Here is a 26,866-nt window from a genome sequence, read left to right on the forward strand (position 1 = left end):
CGGCTCGTCCTTCCTCGTGAAGGGACACACCGTTTTGGAGCTTGTAGTAAGCGCTGAATTAGATGCCCCACTGCATGCCGAGCCAGTGAGAACAACAGCCACATACGGATGTATGTACCCAGGACCCGGTTTGTGTGAAAAGATACATTTGAGATAATGATACCGCGACTGGAGTGTAAGGATACGCGAACGCCAACAGGAGAACGAAGGTGAGAAGGAAATACGATCAGTGACAGTGAGAGAGCGAGAACGAGCACACAAAGGAAAACAAGGAGCGCGAGAAAGAGAGACCGAGCGTGAACGCGAGATAGTGAGAATGAGACACACTCACCGTCGGTAGGAAAAAGATGAAGCACCGCAAATCTAAAAGTCACATCATCCATCCCCTCCTATCCAATCATCATCCACTGTAATCATACGCATAAGGCAAAGGAAGCACACTCTGCACAAGCCCAACCACGCGCGTGCACGTACAAGCGTACGCACACATCGGTGCAGCCGGGGCCCCGAAGAGAACCGCGACCAACCGAGAGCGTTCGCGCGCAAGGTCCACCTTTTTCTTATTAATAATATTATCAAAATGACTCCACCTTTCTGTCATAATAATAAATTGTTTATGACGGTGTGAGCGCGCGCCCGAGTTCGAGCGAGATGGCACGAACTCACTAACTCCCACCGGCCAGAGCGAGACGGCACGTGTATGCTCGCACCGTCGCCATCGCCGTCGTGCTCGCGCGCGCTTGGCTCTGTGTTCGTTGGGTGGTAAATGGGCAAGTAATACGCTTCGGTAAACACAAATTTATGTTTATGCTTTATGAAAGATAGCCTGTCCTGGGACGGTGCGGTGGTGAGAGCGAAGCACCGACCACTCGTGCGTCAGAGCGAGACGACACGAGCTCACGAACGCTGAGGCTCATGTACGCGCTATATACTGCGGGCGCGAGCACGTACACTAACGCACAGCGCTCTCTTATGTAAAACGCGTTGAGCCTCTTGGAGGGGATGTTGTCGAGTGAGGCGAGCGCGCTATGCTCGATTTTTATGCGCTATGCTGGCGGAGTGGGCTGGCTGCAGGGCCGCAATTGGTTGGGATAGCGCTCGCTCTCACTCACGGACGCTCGTATCTCTCTCACGGCAGGACTTTGGAGCTACCGCCAGTCCGCTGACAGTCGTGGCACGCCAGTGCCTTCTCCGCGTGTTATTAATGAACGAGCAACGCGAGAGAACGCAGGCGACTCTCGGCGTTCCATGGCGTGTTGTTGACTCTGCTCACTTCGACCGACGAGGACGACGGTGACGACGACGTCGACGACGACGAGTGCTTCAAGTTGATCGAGCGTGTGTGCATTTTCGTCCGCGTTCTCGAGTGTCGGTCGCGTGTCCTGGTGCGTTGGCGTAGGCGCTGTTGCTTACGTTATCAGTTTTTGCCGTCGCTCGGTGTGGGGATTTTGTTTCGCGCGGAAAAATAAACCCCAACGCCATTCCGTTCCGCTTAGTGTGTGTTGTGCGTGTGAGTTCGTGCGAAAGGATTACAAACAGCGGCAATCGCGGCAACGGCGAGTTTGTGCGCAACATTGCTTAACTTTCTCTCTGTCTCGAAAGGATAATTGCTCCATCGTCGAACTGGTGCAGTGACCGCGCGGTTCCGGAAGTGTCTGCGAGTGAGAAGGCAATCGAGAAGAATTGAATATAAAAAAAAACCTCATGATCGCGAGCTTGTGTCGCGAAATTTGACGCCTTATCCGTGCAATCAAAGCCATCAAAGGTGGGTGAAAAAGTGAAACACACCCGCGAAACAGTCGGTAGAACGTTCCCCGGCTGATTGTGGCCCCGTGGTGTACTGCGGTGCGCGAATTTTCCATCCGAACGCACCCCCATGGTGATCCGGATGTCCGTAGTGTGTGCGAGTGAACAGGATCGTCGGAACCGGCAAGGAGCAGCGCACAAGCAATGATTCAGGTCGACCCAGTTGGATACCCGTCAAACGTGAAAGATGAGTCCAGCGCAGACGAAGGTGAAACATTCTTCCCAATCTTTCGACCCGATGGGGTGGGAAAATGGGGTATTCGCGAACGGAGAAAATCGGTGTTCCGGTGTGGGGTTAGAAATGCCGACGGCAATCTGTCGCGCGCTTATTAGCTCTTGTCGTGCGATTGCGCGGACATTTCGATCTGCTTTTTTTATCATCCAACTGGTAAGGTTGGCGAAAAAACAAAACGCCTTTCAAGGCGCACGTTCCAGTGCCAGCCCAAGATGCCGGCCAGAACGCCGGACAGTAGCAATCAATTATATATTTATAACATAACATTTACTCACACCGCTCCCAAAACAGATCCCTCCTGCGGGAAAGGGTAAACAACTTTCGACGCCTACGGGTGAACGGGTGGGGGCGGTAGTGTGGCGGGGAGCTCGGTGAGGTCGGAAAATAAATAAATTTTCCCAGCCTACCCGTAAGTCCGTTTTTCACCCCCATCGTCGTGTCGTTGTCTCGCAGTGGGGCAATTTTCCGGACGATGTGTGGTTTTCGCATCCCATCCCGATCTCGTAGCTCACGCGTTTCCCTTGGCAACGCCATCCAATGTCCCGTGGGAGGGATGGGGAAGAAAAACGCCTCACCGCCCTGCCATCCGTAGTGCAGGGAAAATGAAAATGAGCAAATTCATCGATCGTTCGCGGACGTGAGCGTGTGTGTATATGTGTGTTTGTGTGTTTCGACCGCAGTTCGACCCTCTCTGAATGGTTTCTATCTAATCGATTTATTTTGTTTTTAATCGACAACCTCAAACGCAACGGAACAGCGCGATGGTTGATGTCCGATCTGGCCCCAAATGGTCGTCGAACAGTGCACGAAATACTGGCGTGGGTTTGGGCGTGGATATGGCCAGGGTCGTGTTTACGATTTATTAATCGAACTGAGCCCCCTGCTGGTAATAATCTAATTAATATACTGATTTCATGTTTCTCGACTGTAAGCTGTTTTACGCAGTGCGCGCTAGAGGAACTAGAGATGGAATAAACCGCGGAATAAATTGCGCCGTTATCTCGGCGAGGGTTTAGATAACACCCTTATTGATGCTTGCAATTTGATTTTGCGATGCGTTGTGAGGTTTGGCTGCAAATGAACGTCATTACTAGCGGTGGCGGTTGTATAGCTGCCGATAAAACGCAGTTTAATGAAGTGCATAACGCATACATGGTGTGCGTTTGACTCTATCATAAGATAGACTGCTGGCGTGTATAATGAGCGTCGCTTATCGAAAATAGTTAGGGAAGGTTCATCGATAGAGCGGTAATCGTAGGAATGGTTGTATTGGCAGCATTTAATCAATTATTTGTAAAGCAACACTCGCATGGCGTCGTTTGTTTTGCTTGTAGGTAATTGGCACATCGCTTTGTTAGCTACTTAACAAACGCAACAGGAACAAGACAAGTAGACCTTCGCCCGCCCTTAATAGCCTGCCGAATGCGGCCAAATCGAACCAATTCAGGCCCCACATGCAGTCCAACCTCTGTGTGTCCTGCAAACAGTGAACAATTGATTGATGGGTGTCTTTCGATTCGTCTTTGTGCAGCTCGTTTCTGCAAGCTTGCATTACCACCAGCAAGAAACGACACGAAAACCCCCACGACGAGGCGAATTCTGCGACCCGCAGGTCATGATTATGGATGGGCACGCGGTGGGACTTCGAGAAAATTGTGCAGCAGGCCACGACGTCGCCGATGGGCGGAGCTACGGTCGCGGTTATGACTGCTTGATGTCGTCGTAATCGCCGTTGTTTGTTGCGATTTGAAAGAGGGGTGCCTTTTGCTGTTCGTGTGCTTCTTGTTTTTCTTCCCTGCGCTTTGAAAGGGTGCCCGAGACATTGTGCCATGCTGCGACGTCCTTTTCAGTGGGATGCAGTTCGCCCAATCCGATCGATGGATTAGCAACATTTTCGCCACTGATTCGCTCGTCAAACAACACAGCACACAGCTGCAAAGCACAAGCACACGCACCGGACCATAAACGCTATACACGCTGATCGACGAGCTGCAATTTTGATTAACACGATCGCCAACAGTGAAAGATGAGTCGACAGAAATGCTGCACTTTGGGAGCGCTGCCAAAGATGTCGACCGATCAGACGGAATATTGCATTAGCCATGCCGAGCTGGGCCGTTGTCTCGGACAGGCTCGACTCGTGGTTCACACTTTGTATCATAATTGGCTCGGGCATTATTGGGGATTTCACGCGCAGGGAAGGTCGATCACTAGCAATACATCGTTGTCTAGACCGCAAGGTCATTTATAAGTCACATTGCATCACGCCGTGGTCGAACCGCGTTGAACAATGTGGCCGACGAAGACCGATTCGGATTTGTCTGCTGACATATAATGTTAGTGGAATATTTTGTGCATTGCCGAGTGTAATTGTGAAACAATGTGAGGCTGCGATATTAGGATACCGTTTTTGGCCAACGAGCAATCAAGTAGTACCATTTGAAATGACCATTCCAGCACTAGGAGGGTGTGGAATAATTAACCCCATTTTTGCGCTTCTAAGAATGCTTAGCTACTTGTTTTCGACCCATTCCTCCTGGAAAGGATAATTTTGTAAAGAGAATGATCAACATAAGCATCCTTCGGGAGGGTATCAGAACGGGGACAGCCGCTAGGAATGTCGGAGCCGTCAAACGATAACCCAAAATGACCGTCATTAAACGAGATAATGGAAACGGAGACACCGGCTGGGGCAGATTTTCATGCAGCGTAGGACGAGGTCGAGGGATCGCTCACCCTAAAATCCTTTTAGGAGTGATTAAAAATTAAGATATGCTCCTGGAATTGCGACAAGCCACTGGCTGCAAGAAAGGATCCGCATCCTTTTTGACGTACTGCTCGGCCGCATCCACTGACGCAACGGTATTTCGCTCGATAAATGAGCAAATGCAGGACAACCATTTTCCTCCATTTTCTTGGTCAAAATGAAAACCCCGACGGGTGGACGTAAAACGTGAAACACTTCTCGTTGACGTTTTTGCGAGGATTCGGATCTCACCGAAGCTTCAAACGGTGGTAATAAAATTGTAATCCCACCGTAAAATGGCCGACACGGCGAGATAAGATGTTTATTGTTATTATCATCCTGTTAAGCTTGCAGCTGATTTCGCTTGGGTAGCTGCCTCGAGATGGCCCTTGTTCGCGGTTGCGATCCGATTCGCCTTTTTCGTTCCGGATTATGAATTCATTCCGGTCGAGGTTCCGATGCCGGATGATGATGTCCAGCGTGCTGCGGCGACCATTATGGGCGAAAATTTACCATCAATAAATTTGACCCACCGGGGGCCACGACGTGGCGTGCGAGTCGATGTATTTGGTTGGTTTACTTACGGTCGATCGGAAAACAGGTTTTCTGCCAATTGATGACGCGTATAAATTACCCGTCGCTCTCTCGGCGCATCCAACCCACCGCCTGTCACTTTCGGGTGAAGTTTTTCCCCCTTTCCCTTGTTGATGGGAAATTTATCTCAGCGCTTTCTTAGCGGGAGCGCGCGACCAAACCTCAACCACCCCAATCAAGGCCATGTCAGCTTTTCCGTTAATCCCCCCGGAAGAAGCAACATGCCAAACGTCAAGCTTTTCTAAAAACAAACGCTCTAATCATGTGGTGTCTATGAAAATGGGCATGAACTAAAGCTCGCGCGCCAATGTGCCGGATCGGTTATGGGTCGGGATGTGTCCTGCGGGAAGGACCGGTGGGGTTGGGGTACAAGTTGAGACAGAGAAAGGGCACGTGCTTCTCGATGCTTGAAGCGATCGTCGCTACCGTCACCCAGACTCGTGGGGATGCGCTTATTCACGGGCGTGGAAAGGGCACTGGGGACTGGGAACGACGAAAACTGGTAATTGTAGTCAGTGATTTCGTTTTTCCTCGTTCCTGCATTCTCCGCGCGCGCCCAGTGCGTCGGTGAACTCGTTTTGTTCGCACCGATAAGGAGCCCGGAGTTCGCGGGACCACGCAAAACCACCGGGAGGCTGTCAAAACGACGACGCAAAGCCAAACGAATGAAAGAACCATAAGGGAAGCTGCGAGAGCGAATGAGAGACAAGGACATCGGGAATCGCGCCAGGTTATCCGTGGGCTATCGTGGGGCAACGGAAGCTCCGGATGCACTCCACTCGCGAATGTGAGTAATGTCAAATAATCGGACTCGCGGAGGTCGGCGAACAAAAATGGACGCTTCGACAGTGCTTGTCCCGACTTCGAGTGCTTCGCAGGTCGGAAAATTCTATCCTGCATTCGGCAGCATCCCTTGATCAGCAACGAAACGTCGAACAGACGCTCATAAACCGACCGAATTGTCAATGCTTCGCGATCGGCGTTCGCTTGTCATGTTGTCGTCATCGTCGCTGTCGTGATTTAGGCTTGTTGGGTTGCTGATGTAGCTCTTTTTTTTTCTTCCTTTATTGCCCAACCACTCCGTCGCTTGTGCGTCCTTGTGTGTGCGCGCACCATCTCACGCGTGTGCGTGTGTTTCGGTCGTGCCGCGACACATCTGCGATCGATCGCGCTTCGATCGAACCACCATTTTGTTTCGCGGCCAAATTAATAACTCGTTCTCTCGGCGTAATTCGGCGAGCCATGATGGTGCTTCTTCGACCACGGAAAGCTCCACGTTTTCGGTTATTGTAGCCCATTTGCCAGCGCTCGCACACGCTCGGAATGCAAATCACCCTCCCATGGCGCAGGAAGCGCTCCGATTTAAATGAGTCTATTTATTTAAACAGCGTTCGAGCACGAGAGGCGCAAAAAAAAAGCAAAAACTTGTGAGAGCTGGGCCCACAGAAATTCGGAGCAATAACGGAGCCTTTGACGTGAATGTCGCTTGTCGTAAAATAACAATAAATAACCGACCAACTACTGTCGCAAATGAAGTTTGGCCGCGGGGCATCGGTTGATTTATTAATTAAAGTTTGCCCGACGAATTATAATTAGCTCGATTACGAGGCGCTGATCATTGAGGTTATGGTGAATTCGGTTGACTTTTGCGCTTCGTTTCGCTCGGCATTGGCGAGCGATGGCGTGAAGTGGTGTTTAACATTAACATAAAGTGCATAATATTTCTCGGACGTCGCGCGTTGTCGATGGCTTCCCTCACTCATTATTGCTAACGGGTGCGCTCGTTTTGCAAAATAAATGCACAAATTAATGCAAAGTGTTACTGTTTTTCCTTATTTCCACGGCTCTGTCGATTCAGGTCGTTACCGAGTGGCGCGATGATTCGGCGAGGAATTTGACGAAGGTTAATACGAAGGTTAAAATGACATATTAATTCAAACGGGTCTCGGAATTTGCTGCCCCATCTATCCAGTAGGAGTTTTGGGCAAATTTTACCGAAAATGGTAGCTCTTTAAGCTGCCGTTTGCTTAAAGCGTACTGCGAAGAAGGTAAAAGCAACGTCTACACTGAGGATGGTAAATTTGATTAAATAGTTTCACAATGTGTTCAGGTTATCTACCGCATCTAATGAGTGGGGGGTTTGCTGGCTCATAAATTGCGCCTGAAATATGCGAGAGTACGAGAGTACGTGGCTCTGCTACGCGAAGGGCGAAGTGCATATATTCAATTGATAATGGAAATGGATCGTACCGGCTTCGGGTGCCGGCTGCCCGAGGGGGCCTCGAGGACTGATGAGGTCTGCAGTTGATAAGGCAAAAAAAAACGAGGGATCAATGCATGGCAGGGACGATGGTCGGAAGAAAAGCTGCAAAAGGAAAGGGCGCACACGAGCAAAATCGGAGCGGTTGGAGCGCACGTTGTAGGCAATAAAATAAAAATCACCAATAACACGTACGGAGTGCACAGGAATTGACCACATCACAAGAATCGGCCTCCCCAGCCCCGACCCGTCCCGGTGAAGGCAGATTGCACAAAAAGGAAGAAGAAAATCAATTTACAACGCCCTGTACCTGGCTGGCGGTGGAGCAAGCCGGAGCAGTTTGCAACTCGGGGCATTTGTGACTCAGGAAAAGGGATTTGGAACGCGCCCTTTCATCCAATGCTGAGTTGATCGGTGTGTGTGTGCACGTGTACGTGTACACCTCACCCGAGAGGGAGAGAGAGATAGAGAGGATGTGGTCAGTGTTTTGTGTGTACATGAACGTACCGATTGGAGCAAACACCACAGCCATCCAACCGTCCTGTCGTCGTCTTGTGCCCGAAACGAGCCACGATTGAAGTTATTGCATTCAATTTCAGAATACACTTTTCCTTTCTGGACGCGAGCATCAACGCCATCCTCGCAGTCGCTGTCGCTGGTTTTTATCGTTCGATTGTCAAACCGTGTTTTTATGAAATGTGGACGAATCGGTCTGGGCCGCAAGTTATCCGCCACCCGTCGGTCCACTGCTCGTTTGCGAAGGGTTGCGAGCGAGAACATGGAACCGTTTGTGGTGCACCCTGTGGCTGGGCTTCATCGCTTATCGCTGACACTGAGCCGCCCGGGGTTGAGAGATAGAAGAAAATAAATTAACACTTTTCAGTCCGCTTCGAGCTTCGATGGCCCCAAGAAGGCACCGCTACTGATTTGCTGCTCGAACGCAGGCGAATAGAATGGTCTGGGATAGGAGCAAATCAGCGACGCTAGTTCGCGTGGTCGGTGGGTGTTTTCATCAGGAAGGAAAAAAATACATACAGAAACCTGTCATTCAAATGAACGTAACGGCCGTAACGGGGTGGAGCACCAATCGTTGTCGTGTCGATCAACTGGACACGAACCCCGAAGATGTCACATTTTTATTCGGCACCGTTTTGCCTGCTGCACGTGCGTATGCAACTGCTGGTAGTCGACATCAAGCCTGCCGCTTTGACCGGTGGACTCGGGACCAGACGGCAGATAATGAGTTGGGTCCGTGTGAGTGGGGATTCGACAAAATTGCCAACTGCCAAATGCATGTAACCCCCTAACAAGCCTCATCGTGACCGTGCACTCGAAAACGCAATCCACCAATAAATAACGGGCGGATCAGTGGAAAAGCCGCGTAAAATGCGTGCTCGAGCCACAACAGCCATCTGCTGGAGTCGGAGGGTGGTGGAAGGCTCGCAGGACACCGAACGATGGGTAGGTCCTGGCATGAGAGTGACTGAGATGGGTAGCGAAGTGCATTGATTCCATCCAATGTCGACTATCAATGGCGGGCAATGGAGGATTGAGGCAGCAACACACGGGGATCTTTTCTTCGGTTCTTCTTCTGGTTCTTGCACTTGTGCTTCTCTTCGCCGGAGAACGTCGCAGAACATAAATCCAAAATGAGTTAAATTTATAATAAATATTATAAATAAATTTACCGCTCGACAGACAGCCAATCGGGCATAACATGTACTTTATAAGATCGAAGCGAGAGCTTTTAGTTCGGTTTATGCGTTCTTCTCCTTTCAACCACCCTCTAAGGTCCCTCTTTCGTCCCTCTAGGGTTGCTGGAACATGGAGCGATGGCGTCGTTTTTGTTGCATTTATTTATTTAGCTGTGCTTCGTTTCATTTCCACCTTCACCTGCAGCTCGAACGTTTCCGATCGACGTTCAGACGTTCGATAATTCCGTTCCCGGCGATTCCAGCCGGCGATGATCTCGATTCGCGCACGAAGGAAGCGCTGATGCTTGTTGCGGTGTTTAATTCTCGCCTGCCTTTTATGCCTAATAAACGAAACCTAAATGGCGCGAGAAATCGTGTGCTCCTCCCGACGACGGCGTCGGCGTCATCTTCGACCATCATTTGCTTCATAAGCCGCAACGCGCAGCCGATCTCGCGGGTCGACGCGGTTTGATCGGTAAATGCAGTTCCCTTTTCGATCGCTGATCTCGCGACATGATCATGTGCCGGCATGCACGGACCGATGACATGCGTGTGTGTGTGTGTGAGATAGCCCCTTGGGACCCTTCTGGGATCACGTCGCAGGCGATTTTTAGCGTGCCGAAGGAGTATTCATGCAGAAGGGGTCTTAATTTTTTGCTTGCCTCATTTTCCCGACCCTCGTGCGTACGTGCGTGTGTGTGTGTGGTGTACGTGCACCGATTGGACAGCCACGCTTGGTCGTTGGCCCCCTTTTCCTTCCCAGTCGAGTTGGAGGTTCGTTTTATGTGTCGTTATTAAAATATGGGGGTTCTTTCGACGATCGACTGGCGATTGTGGCTCGTTTCCATCGCGCCTTCGCTCAAATCTCGACCACGGATGCCCTCGAGGCAGGCTCGCTTTCGCTTCTTTGAAGTCCTGTAGAGCGACGGTGCGTGTACGTGTCGATATTTTTTTTGTCGAAGGGAGAATGCGAGCTCATTAAGTGGCCATTTTTGCGCCAGCACCGTTCGTCGAACCGTTGTGGATTAAGTTTTGAGCCAGCGATGATTGGTGTTTAGTACGGTCCATCGATCACGCAAAAAGCGCAGTTGGTTCGTGTTCATCGACCCTTGACTTGATGCCCTTCGCAGGCTCTTCATAGGCTGATAAGATGTGCGGTCGCAATTCAGGGTGTAATCCGCAAACATGACGCTTGCCCGCGGGATCATCGGCTCGCGTTGGTTGGTGCACAAAAGCTCTCGGAAAACCATCGGTGTAATGCATGCGCCATATCAGGCGCATAAACATGCCAAAGGTGTAATGCGAAGGGGGCAATTTTTATCACCAATGTCCCCTCCGCTACCGGGCCAACGGAATGCAAAGTACGGACGGGCAGAAAAACGAGTTTTCACTCTGCGACTGGTGATAAGAAGCGGCGAAGAACGCAACCACGAAGCAATGGTTCGATTCGCGAACACCGAATACACCGAAAGGGTGCGAGATTAACGGTGTAAGGAGCGAGGGATGGAGAAAGGGAGGTGCCGTCGTCCCCGTCGTCGCAAAAGGGGGGTTTGATCGGGCCCCAAAAAGGGCCTTATTTAAATTTTGATTTCGGCCCTGGAACGCGAAAGTTCGAAAACGTGTTGCCATAATTTTGGGCTTCTCTCTCACTCTCTTCGTCGGTCTACTCTTGCAGTGATTTTTGTTTCATACTTATTTTTCCTTTTTTTTTCACCCATCTCTCTCTCTCTCTGTCCCTTTCTCTCAACGTCACATTCAGATATGAAGGAGAATGGTTGTGCCGATAACGAGAACACAATCGCGAACCCGTCGGTGCAATTGTTAGCCAAGATGTCGGAGGAATTTGCCGAAAAGGCGGCGGCAGCGGCAGCGGCGGCGGTGGCAGCGGGCCGGCTCAGCGATCATCATCTTCATCATCCGCACTATCAGTCGGCGGCGGCGACAGGTCGCCATCAGCAGGAGTCCGATCGGGCCGATGAAATCGCGGCACATAACGAGGATAATTTAAGCGAGGACGAAAACAATGACGACGAAGAGATGCCCTCGGGTCTCGGGCGGCCAGGTTCGCGGGTCGTAGCGGGGCCTGGCGACGAAGGACCCAATGAGGACAAGAAGGGCCACGGTGATGGTGACTGCCCGACGGGTCGCAGTAGTCCTCGTTCACCGGTCTCGCTAGTTGGACGAGTGAGCGTTGCAGAAGGCCTTGGCTCGATGTTGGGCACAGGTGATCCTAGGGATGAGCCCTCGAATTTGGCCGCTGCGGCAGCTGCTGCCGCGTTAGGAGGTCCTGCAGCCGCCGCTGCTCTAGCGGCGGCTGCGGCTGCTGCAGCAGCAGCGGCCAAGGGCTCAGGACCTGGTGGTGGTCCGGTGGGAGACTTTGGTCCTGGTGCACCACCCTTCGGATTTCCACTTGGCCCACCCACCTCTGGCATGTCGATTCAGGCTTTCCAGAACGCGATCGCGCAGTTCACGGCTAACGCGCTCGCTAACAACATGGACAATGACACGGTGGTGAAAAACCTGGCCGTCTTGCAGTCTGCTCTGTTCACGCTTCAGCAACAGCAGTTTCTGCAGTTCCAGCTCATTCAACACCTGCAATCGCAGCTGGTGAAGAAGCACACCGAGAAGGAGGCTGACGTCGCCTCAACACTGCTTGGTGGTGGACTCGCGGGGCTAGCCAGTGGTGGTGGTGGTGCTCCTGTCGATAGCGCAACGATCGGTTTCCTCAATAACAACAACAACAACCACAACCAGCACAATCACAACAAGGGCGGTTCGCAGATGCAACACTCTAACAACGTCAGCCGCCATCATCAGCAACTTCAGCAGCAGCAGCAGCAGCAGCATCATCACCATCATCATCATCACCATCAGCAACTCCTGCAACAGCAGAGTGTCAAGAACGAGCCGCAGGATCTGCGAAAGTCACACGCAGCCGCGGATGCGGAAGAGGAAGAGGAAGTGGAAGAGGAGGGCATCGAGGACGCGTTTAGCAAGAGCTATCAGATGGCGAACATGATGGCGGCTGCGGCGGCTGCCGCAAAGTCCCACGTGCCACCGCACGTCAGTGAGCTGTTGCGACCTTCGATCCACGCCGTGCCGGAAGAGGAACTAAGGTAAGTGAAGTGATCAACCATACTACTGCTCTAAGTGTCTACGTGTTCTCTGAGCCTCTCGAGGTCTGAATGACTGCATGTATTCTGAGATTCACGAGGACTTAGTGTCAGCCTGTTCTTTGAACCTATCAGAGATCCTCGAGATCGGACTTTCAGGACTCGGACCCTTTTTGCTAGACGTTGATTGTGAATTGTGCTTTTTCCGATTGCATTCCGTTCCGTCTCATAGGAAGCCGAAGTCGTCCTCGTCGGCATCTGAGTCGAATAGTATCTTCGGAATGGGCGCTCTCGCAGCCTCTGTGGGTGAGAAGCGATCATCCGGAGATCAGCCTGGGAGTCAATCAGTGTCCCTGGGAGCTTCGACCGGGTCTTCGACGACTCCTGCTAGTTTGAGCACGGCTTCGGGGAGTTCGACGGGTGTGTCTGGACGCTCGGAAAAGGACGAAATCCTGACCTACCACCAGGAACATCCGGCGTCTTCCGGAAGCTTCTCATCCCTGGCAGCGAATATCATCACCGACCACGCACCATCGATGCTCGGAGAGCCCAACTCACTGGCCATGCTGGAGAAGAAGGCTCAGGAGGTGTTGAATTCCGCCTCGCAGGGTATCCTCTCGAACAACCTGCTCGATGAGTTGGCTTTCGCGAATGATAAGTCGTCCCCGAACGGACGCAATGATGCGGCTCTGTTCAAACACAGGTGCCGGTATTGTGGCAAGATCTTTGGTTCCGACTCCTCGCTGCAGATCCACATCCGGTCACACACGGGCGAACGGCCCTACAAGTGCAACGTGTGCGGTAGTCGCTTCACGACCAAGGGCAACCTGAAGGTGCACTTCCAACGCCACTCGGACAAATATCCGCATATCCCAATGAACCCGAATCCAGTGCCGGAGCATCTGGACAAGTACTTCCCGCCACTTATCCCGCAGGAGGCGCTCAAGGAACAGCAACAACAGCAGCAACAGCAACAACAGCAGCAGCAGCAGACAGGTCCTTCGTCCTCGCAGCCTTCACCCATGCCACCTGGAGGTCCTGGGGGACCCAGTCTATCCGGTAGCGGTCCAGCAGCCTTCCCGGGTGTGGTGGATGGGCGGGCTCCTCCCGGGTTCCCACCACGCGCCTTCTTTCCCGACTTCTACATCCCACGGCCACCTCACGCGCAGCTACAGGATCTGTTTGGAGCGCCTGCAAATGACTCCGCCGGTCGGGTTCCGGTAGACCTATCGCAGATGAAGAAGCCGGAACCGGTGCCACCGGTGAGAGATGCTACCCCCGAACTGCGAGCCACTCACTCACCCGACCTGTCCAATGACGCCCCAACACCGGCCAAGATTAAGCAGGAACCGATGGACGAGTCGTTAGACCTGTCAGATAAGTCTACCAAAGTACCGGTGGTCGGTGCGACCCGATCCACCAGCACACCGATCCAACATCACCGCGACATGGACGTTGACTCGTCGAAAGACGGCTCTAAGGACGACCCCCAGTTGATGAGTGACGCCCCGGAACACCATCTCAAAGAGGACAATGGCGTGCTAGGACCCGGACCACTGGGGGCATTGAACAGCTCGATCAGTGAGAAGGAATTCCCACTGAAGCTAAAGAACAACTCGATCGAGAACCTGGCGACGGTACCGTCAGTGTCACCACCATCAAGCTCGTCCTCGGGTTCGCTGTATCAGGATACGGTGTTGGATCCATCGTTCTATGCGGCGCACCTACCACGCCCTGACAGCAATGACAGCTCGTGGGAGAACTTCATCGAGATCTCGTCGGAAACGTCCAAGCTGCAGGAGTTGGTGGACAACATCGAGAACAAGACGTCCGAGCCGAACCAGTGTCTCGTGTGCAAGAAGGTACTTTCGTGCCGGAGTGCGTTACAGATGCACTATCGCGTGCACACAGGTGAACGTCCGTTCCGGTGCAAGATCTGTGGACGGTCTTTCACGACTAAGGGCAACCTGAAGACACACATGAGCGTACACCGGATAAAGCCACCTATGCGCACGCTCCACCAGTGCCCAGTGTGTCATCAGAAGTTCTCCAACATCTTCGTGCTGCAACAGCACATTCGATTGCACACGGGTGAGATGACGGATCTAACACCCGACCAGATCAAGGCAGCCGAGATCAAGGACTACGAGGGTGGAGTTCCACCACCACCTCATCCGGATGCGTTACGGCTCAATCCCTTCGGCATGCGGCTGGCCAGCGAGTTCCACCAGCAACAGCAACACCTGGCTCAGCAACAACAGCAGCAACAGCAACAACAGCTGCAACACGAACAGCAGCAACGCCAGCAACAGCAGCAGCAGAACAAGCGATCACTCGAGCACTCGGACGAAGAGAACGACAATGATCGAGACGTACGACGACCTCCGTCTGTGGATCGAGTCGTAGCCCCTATCGGCAAGATGCCGAAGGTACCAATCCACGAGAAGCTGAAGGTTAAGTCAGGTCTAACATCACCAGCGATCGACAGCCAAGTGGAGGATCTTCGCACGATGAACCTGCAGCGATTGTCAATGCGATCACTGCCACCGGCTGAAGACTCCTTCTCGCGTGACTCTTCATCTGCTAGCCCTACCATCGCCATTTCGGCCGGATCGGAAGCGAAACGGTTGCGATCTTCGAGCCCTTCGAATACGTCCTCTTCCACGGCACATTCGCGACGTTCACCTATTTCGACACCACCGACAGTGGGTGGTGCGGAACAGGCCAGTGCTGCTGGAAGAGCTGCAGCAGCGGCAGCTGCTGCCGTCGCTTTTCCGTACGGACCACCCTTCCTGGGGATGCCGCAGTTCCCGCCATTCATCAATCGACCGCCCTTTTTGGGCAATGTACCGATCGTGCCGCCCGGCTCGAGTATGCCGCCGTTTGGGCTTTTCGGTAAGTACCGCAAGGACCTCGCTCCCCGCAAGCTTCCCGCCCTTCCTCTCATATCCCCTCTTCCAAGCCGCTCATTGCAAACCACCTGCCAGCCTTTGCGTTATCCTTTCGCGCCTCACTCAAAGCCTTCGCCGCCGCCCAAAGCCTGCCGCGATCGACGCGTCCATTTGGCTCTGCGCTCTGCACGATCGATTTTCCTATTTTTTCACTTTATCGTTTGCGTCACGCCCACTCTCGATGAGGTCCCACAGGCCGCCCTCCCATCACCTCCCATCCTTGACACACCGATCTCCCACCGCCCGATCCCAAAACGTTAACCATATCGTTTCAGAACATTCAGATTTCTTATTACAGAAAATTTGATTAATTGTAGGCGTTCGTGGAAACACAACAACTTGTAATATTTGCTTTAAAACTTTCGCCTGTAATTCCGCACTCGAAATTCATTACCGAAGCCATACGAAGGAGCGCCCATTCAAATGTTCAATCTGCGATCGAGGATTCTCTACCAAGGTAAAGGAATAAACACCAAAAAAATTCCCCAAAACAACAAAACAATCAAACCCCACCCCAGCCCTCTCTTTCTTTCCTTCAAAGATTCAACGACAGTTCCTTTTGTAGGGAAGCGTAATTAAGCCACCGCGAGTGTGGCCTTCCGTGTATCCCTCAATAGTCCTTTTTTCCGACGCTCTCTGTCACGCTCTGTTTGTCTTTAGTTCACCTAGATTTGTTTCACTTTTGTACTGCAATCGTTGTTCAGTATTGTGGTAGTCCCGGGTGGTTAATGTTGTTTAGTGTTGCGTTTCATTTTCCGATCCGTATTCTTGATCGCCCAATGTCTCATTTTGTTTTCCGTACCTAAATGTGTCCTCGACTTTTTGTATTGTTTTGTAGTAATACGATTTCCATCATGCTTATTTATTCCACTACCCTTATTTTTCACAAATCCTCAGTAGTACGTTGAATGTTCAGTCTCTTGCCTTCACCCACTTTTTGTCTCTCTCTCTCTCTCTCTCTCTCTCTCTCTCTCTTTCTCTCTCTCTCTCTTTGCCTCCTTTCTGTCTGTTTTCCTTTCTCTAAGTCTTTTTTCTCTCTGTTTGATTGAGTGTATTTTTTGTATGGCTACGTACTTGGAATTCATAAAAGAAAATCGAAAACCAAAATCGCAAATTCATCTTAGACCCCGCGTAGAAAGCTCACTAGACAAATCTGAGTAAAAAAAAAACTAGCCAAATTTGTTGCCCAATGCGGCAAACGCAAAGGAAACATAAGACGAAGAAAGCAACCATTTCGATGAACAATAGGCTTGGAAAATCGGTATCATAAAGATTCACATCCGCGGTGCGATTGTTGGAAGCTCGGTAATGGGAAGGTTTTGTCGCAAATATGCCTAGAGAAATGTTCACACAAAAAGCTAAAAGAAAGAAAAACACAAACACACACAGCTAACACACATGTTGACCTGGAAGGAGAATGATCGCGCGGGAGGATCACTTTTTCTGTCACCGCAGCTTGCATTCAAGTTTGACAAATTTGACGAATGTCAACATGCGGAGGTTGACAATTATGAGACGACAATAATGGGGTTTGTGAATGGCTTCATCTGAAGTGTGCTCAAGGGATGAATTACAGGGACGACAGCGAGAACGTCGACCAGAATGGAAGGATCATGATCGACGAGGGATCATAGGCCAGATCGGCTTCATGTATCGGAGGCAAACAAAGACGCTGTTACGTTGCGGTTCGCTGCCTAAAAGGCACGGTGACAGAGGACGTGATCGTCAGCTTGAATGTCTCCTGCGAGGGCCAGAATGATGGCAAGCGGAGAAAAAGAAAAACCGAGCTAAAGCGTGAAATGATATTTTAAAAAGAGATCAAGAACGGACGCTTTTTCTTTCGGCGGCGACGGACAAAAAATTAGAATCGCATCGTTCTTTGTTATCTGTGCTCAGCCGCCTTTCTTTGCGCAATTATACAGTTGAGTGAAAAGCCCTGGGACCCGAGCGAAGAGGCGAATCGGATTGGGGATTAAAATAGGCGATTAAATGTCGTTTGGAATCGATCCCTCGATTCGATGGCTTACACGAAAATAGCATAGAATTTTCGCGTTGGAATCCGCACGCGTGACGATGGAAACACGGACGCAAGGGCGCGAGGAGCGAGTAATGGCTGCAAAAACATCCGCCCAGTGCGCCTTTTGCTGGGCGATCCCGACCCAGCGAATCGCAAACTGGTGCGACATTTCAACGGATGTAAGGAATTTTTAAAGTTTTTCTGCAAATGCATCGCTAAAACTTTCGATCGGCACTGGCCCGGTGACGACGACAGACGCCTTGATTCGAGGTGACATTTACTATGTGGCGGAAAAATTCTGTAGAATGCAGTGCAGCTCCTAATTGAAGTGATCGCAAAACGCATTACAACCGCCACACCACGGGCTTTTTATAGCGTGTTGCAAAAGCGCATTCGCTTCCTGCCGACGGGTGTGTTTTTATTTGCATAGTTTTCGTCATCAGAAGATCGCCACTCGATCGCTGGTGCAAAAATTGATCGTGCTTAGATTCGTGCGTTGGTCTAAAATTAAGCGCAAGAAGCGCATCTTTTGCATTGTTTTGCCCTTTTTGCCACTGCAGCATCACCCTGCGCCTTCAACATCGCCGCAGCATAGCTCCGATATCGATACGCACCGGTTGCGCAACGTGTCGGGTCTGGTTTCGAGCGATTGTCTTCCTCCTCGCATTGCGCTTGTGCGCTTGAATGTATGTGTGCGCTGTGTACGTGTGTTCCTAGGGTTTGGAGGCGTGTGTGCGTGTGTGTGTATCTTCATCATCTTACTCGCTCATGCTCCAATGCGCTTATGCTCATTTGCTTTAGTCTATTTTCGCCCTTTACCTTAATCGCTTTACTGCTTGCGTGTGTTTCAGCTCGATTTCCTTCTCCACCCAGCCTCCACCCAACATCAACCCCAACCCTCTTTTCCCCGCCTTCCCTCCTCACCAACGCATTTTGTCGCGTTGTATGTAGCAGCTTGTTATTTCGTCTCCGTGTTCGTCGCGTGTTTCTGCTGCGCAGCCCCCAACATTTTCGCTTTGTTTTACGCTATTTCCGTTCCATGTGCAACCCCCCCCCCCTTTTTTTTTGCACAACGGTGTAGTTGTAGCCGCCGACCTCCACATGTGCGTTCGATTTGGATGCAATAAATTGGTGAAATATTTTCCCAAGTGCATTCCCGAACGCGTTGGGTGAGCTTCTAAAAGAGCGCTACGGCGAAGATTCGGCAGCTTTTGTGTGTTCAATGTTGCACGTGCAATTGATGCTTGATGTGTTCCATTTGCTTTGCTTATGTTTCATTTATGCTCCTCAAACCTCCCTCCGCCCCTTCCTTCTCCCCGACTCCACCGTTCTCCAGCCAGCATCCCCGAGATGTGCGCTCTTCAGCAGAGTAGCTCCGATTCCAAACGACTAATGGAAATGTTTCTTTTTCTCTCTCTCTCTCTCTTTCTCTCTCTTCTCGTTGCTCCCATGTTTCATCTGGTTCCGTTTCGTCCCACAGGGAAATATGAAGCAGCACATGCTCACTCACAAAATCCGTGATATGTTCGGCAGCTCGGGTGGCCATTCCGGTGATGAGTCGCGCACTCAAACACCACCCCAGGACACCCATTCGCAGTCGTCCAATGGGTCGGAATCGCACCATCAGCAGCAGCAGGCTGCACATCAGCAAGATGGCGGCGCCCAGGACTACTCACCGACCGGTGGAAGTGATCACCGGTACGAGGGCGAAAGCCGGGAGCGTTCCAAATCGACGGGCAGCTACGACGGGACGTCGGGCAGACACGAGAGCGGAGTCCAGGATGGTGGCCAGCAGTCTGCGGGCGTAGGACTCGAAGAAAATGGCTCCAGCAGCCTGCAATCATGCGCGTCCGATCGTGGCAGTTCGCCGACACCTCTGATGGCCGGAAGTGCCGCTGCTGTTGCTGCCGCTGCAGCCGCTGCCGCCGCAGCAGCCGCCGCCTCGAACAACAACTACAACGAGTACATGGGCAAGGAGGTGGTGGATCTGAAGAACTGGTGCCAGAAGCTCAAGGAGATGCCGGAGAACATTGCCGCGAGTTGATAAGGATGCTGGTGAGCGGTGAGCGCGAAGTCCCCACTTCCGGGACGTGACGTCAGGGAGGATGTTGAAACACAATCGAATTTCTCTACCAAAGCTGTGGGCCTGGGGCCAGGGACGTGAGGACACGCGGGTGAGCAGCTGTTGGGGTAAACTAATCAAAAGCAGAGTAAAGCAGGGCCGATAGAACCGTCGCTAGGTTGCGGAGGCTGCGACTATGGCAAAGATGGAGGACTTTTCGGGAAGAAACCGCTGTGTTACATATCAAGAACTCCGTTTCCGTTTGTTTTACCACCGCTTTCTTCAACTCTTTCTCGCTCGCTCTATCTCTCTTTCTCTGTCGAAAGACGTTCGGTGAGAAGGACCGATTCGGCAACGGTTTGAGAAAGAGGTTTTGTTTTGTAAATAGAATCAAACCGGAAGCGAACGATCGTCTCTCCACCGGAAGCATATTGCAGCTCATGGGAGCTGGTGGAGCGATCGTGCTGCTGTTGCACCGTGAAGGAAGCGGAAGGTGTCTCCTTCAAGCAGGGCTGCAATGGCGATCGGGATCGACGCCGATGGCGCAGAAGAAGAAACACAAGATCGAATACAAAATCAAGAATTATACAACCCCAAACTAAATCGCTGTATGTGAGTGTGTGTGTGTGTCAGTGTGTATGTGTATGTAAATGTATAATGTCTCGTAGAATTGAAGCAAAGTAGTTCAAACGCAGTGTCCGGTGTGTGTGTGTGAGGGTGGAAAAGTCTTCAGCCGAGCGAGGAAAAGTGCAACAAGTGGGCTCGCGCGAAATCGCAATCGGAAATGCAAATGCATCTCGTGCGAGAGGAGAACGCCTCTTCCTGGTTGTTGGCAGGAAGCTGGCCGTGTTTGAATGTGACGAAAGCGCATATTATCAAAGACAAGAAGGAAAACCCTTATATGTAGCATTAAGTTTTAGGTGTGAATAGCTGCGACAGCAAAGAAACAAAACAAAAAAAGGAAATTAATCACGCAAGCACACACACGCGAAGGGCAGAAACACTTGAAAACCAAACAATCGAGCGCTGGTGCAATCGTGCGTGTGTGTAAGTTTTACTGAATCAAATCAAACAGGACGTCGGTGTAAGGTTAGAAGTGGGCCGAAGGACGAAGGTCATGCTTGCGAAGTAGCTACGTTATTCACAAACTGTGTTAATCATAAAATGAACAAACACATCCCAAATCACATACACACCCACGCGCGCGTGCGTGAACAACGTTCATAAGCACTCTCATATACCGGCGAAATGTTTTATATTAAGAACCGCGCGTATGGGAGACACGCATCGACACAAAGATACAGGAATTTTAATATAGTTTACGTTATCCTCGGACGCGCTCGAGCGGCTAGGTTGGTTTGATGGTCATTTGAGAACATTTTTCCGTACGATCGTGGGCAAACGCCCATCCTCACAATGCGGGGAAAACCCTGGCGGCCACGGCGGCTCGGTTCTTTAGTTTGTGCTTTTTCTCTTCCTTAACGGTCGCGAACGCGCGCGCCGACATCAACTCCGGCAGGAGGAATCGCAATTCGAATGAATCAACTTTTTTGTGATAATTTATGTTATTAGCTACTTGAACATATTCGTAGGTATTTATACCCCTTGCTTTTAAGGCTCTGTTTTCTATTATTTCAATTAATAAACCAAACAAATGGATGAACATGATAAAGTAACATGCACTTGTCGTTCTTGCGGCGTCATTGTATATTACATCCGAAATCACAAAGCTATCGAGAAGCCGATGGTAATGATATGTAGGGAGCGTATATCACACCGGGTAAATTTCTTTTCCATGCAGTGTTGAGAGGAGACGATGAACATGCCAATTTTTGTCAACGGTTGCTTTGATTAGGGCACATGGGTTTATCCTATGCGCCCATCCTTCATTCCCAATGTGTAGAATTCGGCATAATTCCTCGTGGAAAAAAGGTACCATTTATATTGGTAGCTGGACTACTCCACACGTGCACGGTGGGTCGGCTAGAAAACACTGCACGCTTAATTTAGATAAAGGTCAAATCATCATCACCCAGCATTATCTTGCTGGTCATGCAGGATTCTCTGGAGATGAGTTAAAACAAAGCACCTACGCAGGATTGGTTGGTAATTTTTTATGCATCCTGTGAGGGTAGCTAGAAGGGACGAAAAATAATTACTATCCCGGTCCGGTTTTGTAGGCACGTTCGTGTGTGCGCTATCGGGAGGCTGTAAATCGCAAAGGTCGATAAAGTTGAAAGTCATGTTGAATCATTCTTTATTATGTAATTTATTCGTTACACCAAGGCCCCTAGATCCATCGGATTCTCGCAACCGAGCCGTACTGCTGCTTTTTTCATTGCCCTATGCGGCCTTTGACATCGACACGGTGCGATTTAGGTTTTAATGAAAACTTCAGACGATTTGTCATTGTGAAGTTGGCGGAGACGTAACGAAAGCCTTACACATTAATGAAACAGGTGGAAAATACCATCGAGAGGCTTTTTTTCATCTAATTTCCCTTAATTTCTACAGCACAGCTAACATATTTCGATACGCCGATTTAATTCAGCAAATCAATTCTCATTCTGGCATGTTTCATTTAACATCGAATTTCCAACAATGCCCCATCGCCCCGCTGCGGTTATGTTCTACATCTTTCTATGATTCATTAGCGTGGATATTAGGTATCGTCGCAGTGGATCGAAGCACCCGGTGTCCACGGAGCACCTTATAAAATTATCATTCCTATGTACAACGCTCCGTGAAGGCGATACATTCACCATAATTAAATAATGAGAAGTACGGTTGTGTCGGTGGAATTGGACGTTACGAATGAAGCTTAATTCCGAGCTCCCTCCGCTCGCTTCCCGCCTTTTTGCCTATGCCACCCTCTAGTGTGGACAAATGAAACGAAAACATTGCCCCACAATACAACACATTTCGATATTATATAACTCCACAGCGTTGGAGCAGCCGAGGGAAAGGCGATGCGAGGGTAGCAGCAACACTGACAATAAAAAAAAGCTGACTCCCAACCGTAGCCAGAACGAAACGAGGGAGATAATGTATCCGATGGCGATAGGGCAGGCACGAAAGAGAAGTCCTTATGAGGCGAAAGCAATGGCAGCAGAAGCAGCAGCAGCAAAAAAAGCCATTCCAATGCTAAGTCCTTGGAAAAACAATAGCAAAACCCGGCTGTCCACCCTCCAGTGGTGCCCCATGAAATAGGAAGCCATTCGAGATGATGAGGATGTCGCCCTGGCGTAGGAGTGGGCGGTGGTCCACTGGTTTATGTCTCTGCGATCCTTCGATCGAAGGGGCTTCGGCCGAAGGGACCAGCTCGGAGCTGCCACCGTTGGTTTGGGACGCAGGGAGAAAATATATGAAAATACATTACTCACATTTTTCTCATTTCCCTGGCCACGGTTTGGCAGCGGGCTTGGGGTTCGAGAAGTCGGTTCGTCCGAACGGACGCTTCCTCGTCCTTTAGTGGGTGAGTTTCGAGCGGATGCGAGCGTCCGAAACGGACTGCTCGATTGTTATTTCTGGTCGTAATTTTGGATGTGTCCGACGCAAAACTCATCAACATCCGTTGCAGGAAGGTTGCGCGTGGAAACCGAGAGGGGGATCCGGGACCAGAGCCGTACTTGGGCTCGTTCTCGCTCGTTCTCGTTAGTTCCAACACTTTTTCTCCATTTGCGTTGACTCTCCACGCCCGCAGTTGACCAACCAGCCCGGGTGGTCTGTGCAGGACTCTTGTTAGAGTTCGTTTTCGCAAAAGTTTATGAGTCGGGCAGGTTTGCTGCCATTTTGGGAGGAGGGTATGCTTCGTTGGCTAGATTGGGTTATCGTTTTTAGGTATTTCTAACGCAAGCAGGCATGTGTTGTTTTAATGGGTGTGCGTGCGGGTGTACGTTGGCCATTTCGAATGTCCTGTGCGTGCTGACGCCCTTTTACGTCCACGACGCTGTAGATCGTGTTTTTGTGGCATGTAAATCCGTTCTTTTTGATGGCTCCACACGACGGTTTAGACGAATATTTCTAGTGGACAGGTTTGATGGCATCAATGGTCTACGACAGGATGCTGAAACTGGGCATTATTAATGTTCAAATGGCGCTGCTTTCTTTCAACCCAGCATCCTTAACGCCACAATGGCCGCTTCGCACCTCCCTCGAACCGGAAACGAAAGTGTGCGGAATATTGCGCAAATTCCATCATAAGATTGGTTCGGCCATCCCTCGATGATTGGACGAATCGCGCAATGGATACGAAAAATCGGCCACCACGACCGTCGCCTCATAAATACGGAATAAGCCACTAACGCGTGACGGTGAGCGAAACGACCAGCGAATGTGGAAAACACACTCACACACACCCGTGGGTGGCACTGGCGACTCCTTTTTCCAGCCTGTCCGTGCGGTGGGCGAAACGGTCCCTATCGGTGGAAAATGAATGCCCTTGGCGGGAAAAGCGGGACAGACTACGGTGCGCACGAGAGAGATAGCACCTTGGCGTCCTTATTATCTCACCCATCGGAAAAACATCTTCGCCATAACGTCAAGACCATCCGGTCGAAAGGAAACGGCCAAGGAAGAGAAAATCCTCGGGAAAAATCAATCCTCTCTCGCTTTGTACACCTCCCTATCTCTCTTACTCTCTCACACACACGTACACAGGATACGTTCGTTGGAAGGGAAACGGACGCCCTCGGACAGGGCCAATGATATTCCTCGCAAGATATGGAACACGAGTTATGAAATATTTTGACCGCATGCGTGTATGCGCGCTATCTCGTTGGTTGTCTCGCTCTGGTCGCTCCAGTTGGTCTCTGTCTCGCAGTCGCCATCGAGCATCGGTGGTTGGGAGGGAAAAAGAAAATGCTTCCTTTTGCGCGGTTATATATCCGCCCAAGGAGCATGGCAGCCATTCCTTCGACCGGTGCATAGCCGGGACGTAGGGCTCGGATTTATGGACGGTGGAAATTCGAGCAACAAACTAGCTTATTACTACGGGATATATACATTCGGACGCACCCACACGTCCAGCCGGGCTTGATAACGGCTAGGAAGGGACGAAAAACAAGCACCAACCGACGATGGTCGGTCCTGGGACGGACGTTGCTCGAAGAGATTCGGTTTCTTCGCATTATCTTCTCGCAGTGAAAATCGTCTCCATTCATGGTTTCACAACTACAAACTAATCAAGGACGGGCGAGCGACTCCCACCGGGAGATGCACTCCGAAGCTCCGAGGTCCGTGGGCTCGAGCTCGGGAGCATCTTGGTTTTTGTTTGCTGAAGTTTTCTTAACACGCGGCCGCCAGTCACGTTGCTTTATCATCCATATCGATCGTCCAATGCACGATCGGTGGGCGAACAAAGACGGCACTAGGGTGATAAGACACTACTACAGAGAGCCCTAGGATGAGATAGTGCACTATCGTGCGCCACCAAGAACGGGGTTCAAGAAGTACCACGATCAAGATGCGGTTGGATTTCGATGACCGCTAGTTGGCATTTCAACTCCTCCTTGTTTTGCGAAATAAAAATGGGTTTTCTTCACTGGTGTATTCGCTGGACAAGTTTCTTTGAGAGGTTGCGAATCCATGGCAACGAGTTGCTCGAATGCGTCGGATGATTCCACTTTACAACCAAAGCCATCGCTTGCTCAGGTGAAAGCGGGAAAGGTCCGAGTATATAATGGCGTTTTCAGAAAACATCAGTGACATGGTACATAAAAATGCCGTTTGGTTGTGCAGCTCGTTGGGGAAAGATGATGAAATGTTTGCAAAGGCGTGGAGCTGCTGTTGCGAAAAGTGCCCACAATCGTTCGGGCGTTCGGCTTCGGTGGTGCTGGTGTTCGTCGCATGAAGTACGGACTTTAGAGTAGAAAAAATTAATAGAAAACCAGCTGGCTGATCGTCTTGCTTCATCCTTTTTCGTCGGACACGGGTGCGGTCGGTCGGAGAAGACCTTCAGAGAACCACGCAAGAAACTCGTTGGAGATGTTGGAGCTGGTACCGAAAGAAGCTTCGTTCGGAGAATGGTCCTTCTGGTTGTAAGATGAACACTATCACATTGAAGGAGCGAACGAACGCCTAGCCTTCATGGAGGGACTGTAATTTCTTCGATCAACAGCCGAATCGTGGAAAGAGAGGAAGGTTGTACTGTCCTTTGCGGTTGGAGCCAGTTTTCTAAAGGATGACCGCAACTAGTGTTTTGTTAGCTCTTCAAACATTGTACCGGTTTGGACTCGGAAGCGGATCTTGGGCTGTAGTTATTGTAAACCAATTTTGGCTCTCAACTCGGTGGAATGGAAGTAAATATTTGATCAAAAAACCTATCGAATGTACTTGCCATGATCGAGCAATTTTCCCGATGATTTATTAGCTGAAATGGCGGAAAAAGCAAAGGTTGCATATAGCGTGTGAGAAATGCAATTAAAGAAAAGTGTCCCAACCGTTTAACCTTTGACTCGCAACGTTAGCACTTTTCCTGACCACGTGCAATAAGGGAAACTCACGTCGGGTACAGCTAGGGGTGTAACAATTATAATTCATACACCAAACGATCAATACCCAATGTCGCTTGGTGACAACATATGCAAACATCAATAAAACCGCACTTGGTACGGCTTTTTGTTGAATTAATGCACTGCACTGCGGTGATGGCCTACGAAGCTGATGGTAAGTGAAACTGTAGCCAGGGCAAAAAAAGAACGTTCATCTGTCCGTCCCACCGAAACGGGCACGGATTTCTGGGGTTCGAATAGTGCAGATTGAACCCTGCCCCTCCAATGGCATCGCGAGGAAAAGAAAGGAGAGGATAATTTTCGGCGTTCGTCCCTAAACAGACCCGGTCAGCCGCGTCCTAGCAATCGCCCTACTCCACCCGGACCGATATATTCCAATTCGGTTCAGCTGGCTCCTAGCCACCGTCTCGTGTGCGACCGTCATTAAAGGGAACCCGGAACCGACCGCGGAAATGACTCGTAGGCGAAAGCCGAACGAACAAAAGATTAACTCTAAACCACTTTGCCATCTGGACGTATTTACTCGTTACTGTTTCAGTTCCTGTAGTCACCAGGACTACGGAAGAACTCGTTGATTACCCACCGGAAAAGGGAGTGCAGCATTTTACGGGAGTAATAATTTAAAAGAAGGTAAAGTATTTTCTGAAACGCGTATAGAGTTCCGTTTGCCCAACTTATTAATAAAAACTCATGGAATTGCTTTGTGTCATTCTTCCTTAATTTGAAGAGCTATATAATATTGTACGAGAAATGGGATTTACACATTCGCAGAAATTGATGAAAAACATTGTACACACCATAGAATGGACAACTCCCTTAAGTTGGACGCTATGTTTTATGGCACATTTCGGAACAGGACACCCCTGGCATCATTGT

At 50.5% G+C, this 26,866-nt stretch overlaps 1 protein-coding gene across 1 annotated transcript; it reads left to right on the plus strand.

Moving 5' to 3' along the window:
- The first annotated feature begins 1,950 nt into the window (after positions 1 to 1,950).
- On the plus strand, positions 1,951 to 19,550 carry LOC128722993 (homeotic protein spalt-major-like). Its single transcript, XM_053816694.1, has 5 exons — positions 1,951 to 2,014; positions 11,095 to 12,451; positions 12,681 to 15,343; positions 15,717 to 15,856; positions 18,897 to 19,550. The coding sequence occupies exons 1-5, from the start codon at positions 1,951 to 1,953 to the stop codon at positions 19,458 to 19,460; spliced, it is 4,788 nt and encodes a 1,595-aa protein (XP_053672669.1). The 3' UTR covers positions 19,461 to 19,550.
- The last annotated feature ends 7,316 nt before the right edge of the window (positions 19,551 to 26,866 follow it).

The sequence above is a fragment of the Anopheles nili genome, chromosome 3 (assembly GCF_943737925.1).
Source record: "Anopheles nili chromosome 3, idAnoNiliSN_F5_01, whole genome shotgun sequence".
Taxonomy (NCBI): domain Eukaryota; kingdom Metazoa; phylum Arthropoda; class Insecta; order Diptera; family Culicidae; genus Anopheles; species Anopheles nili.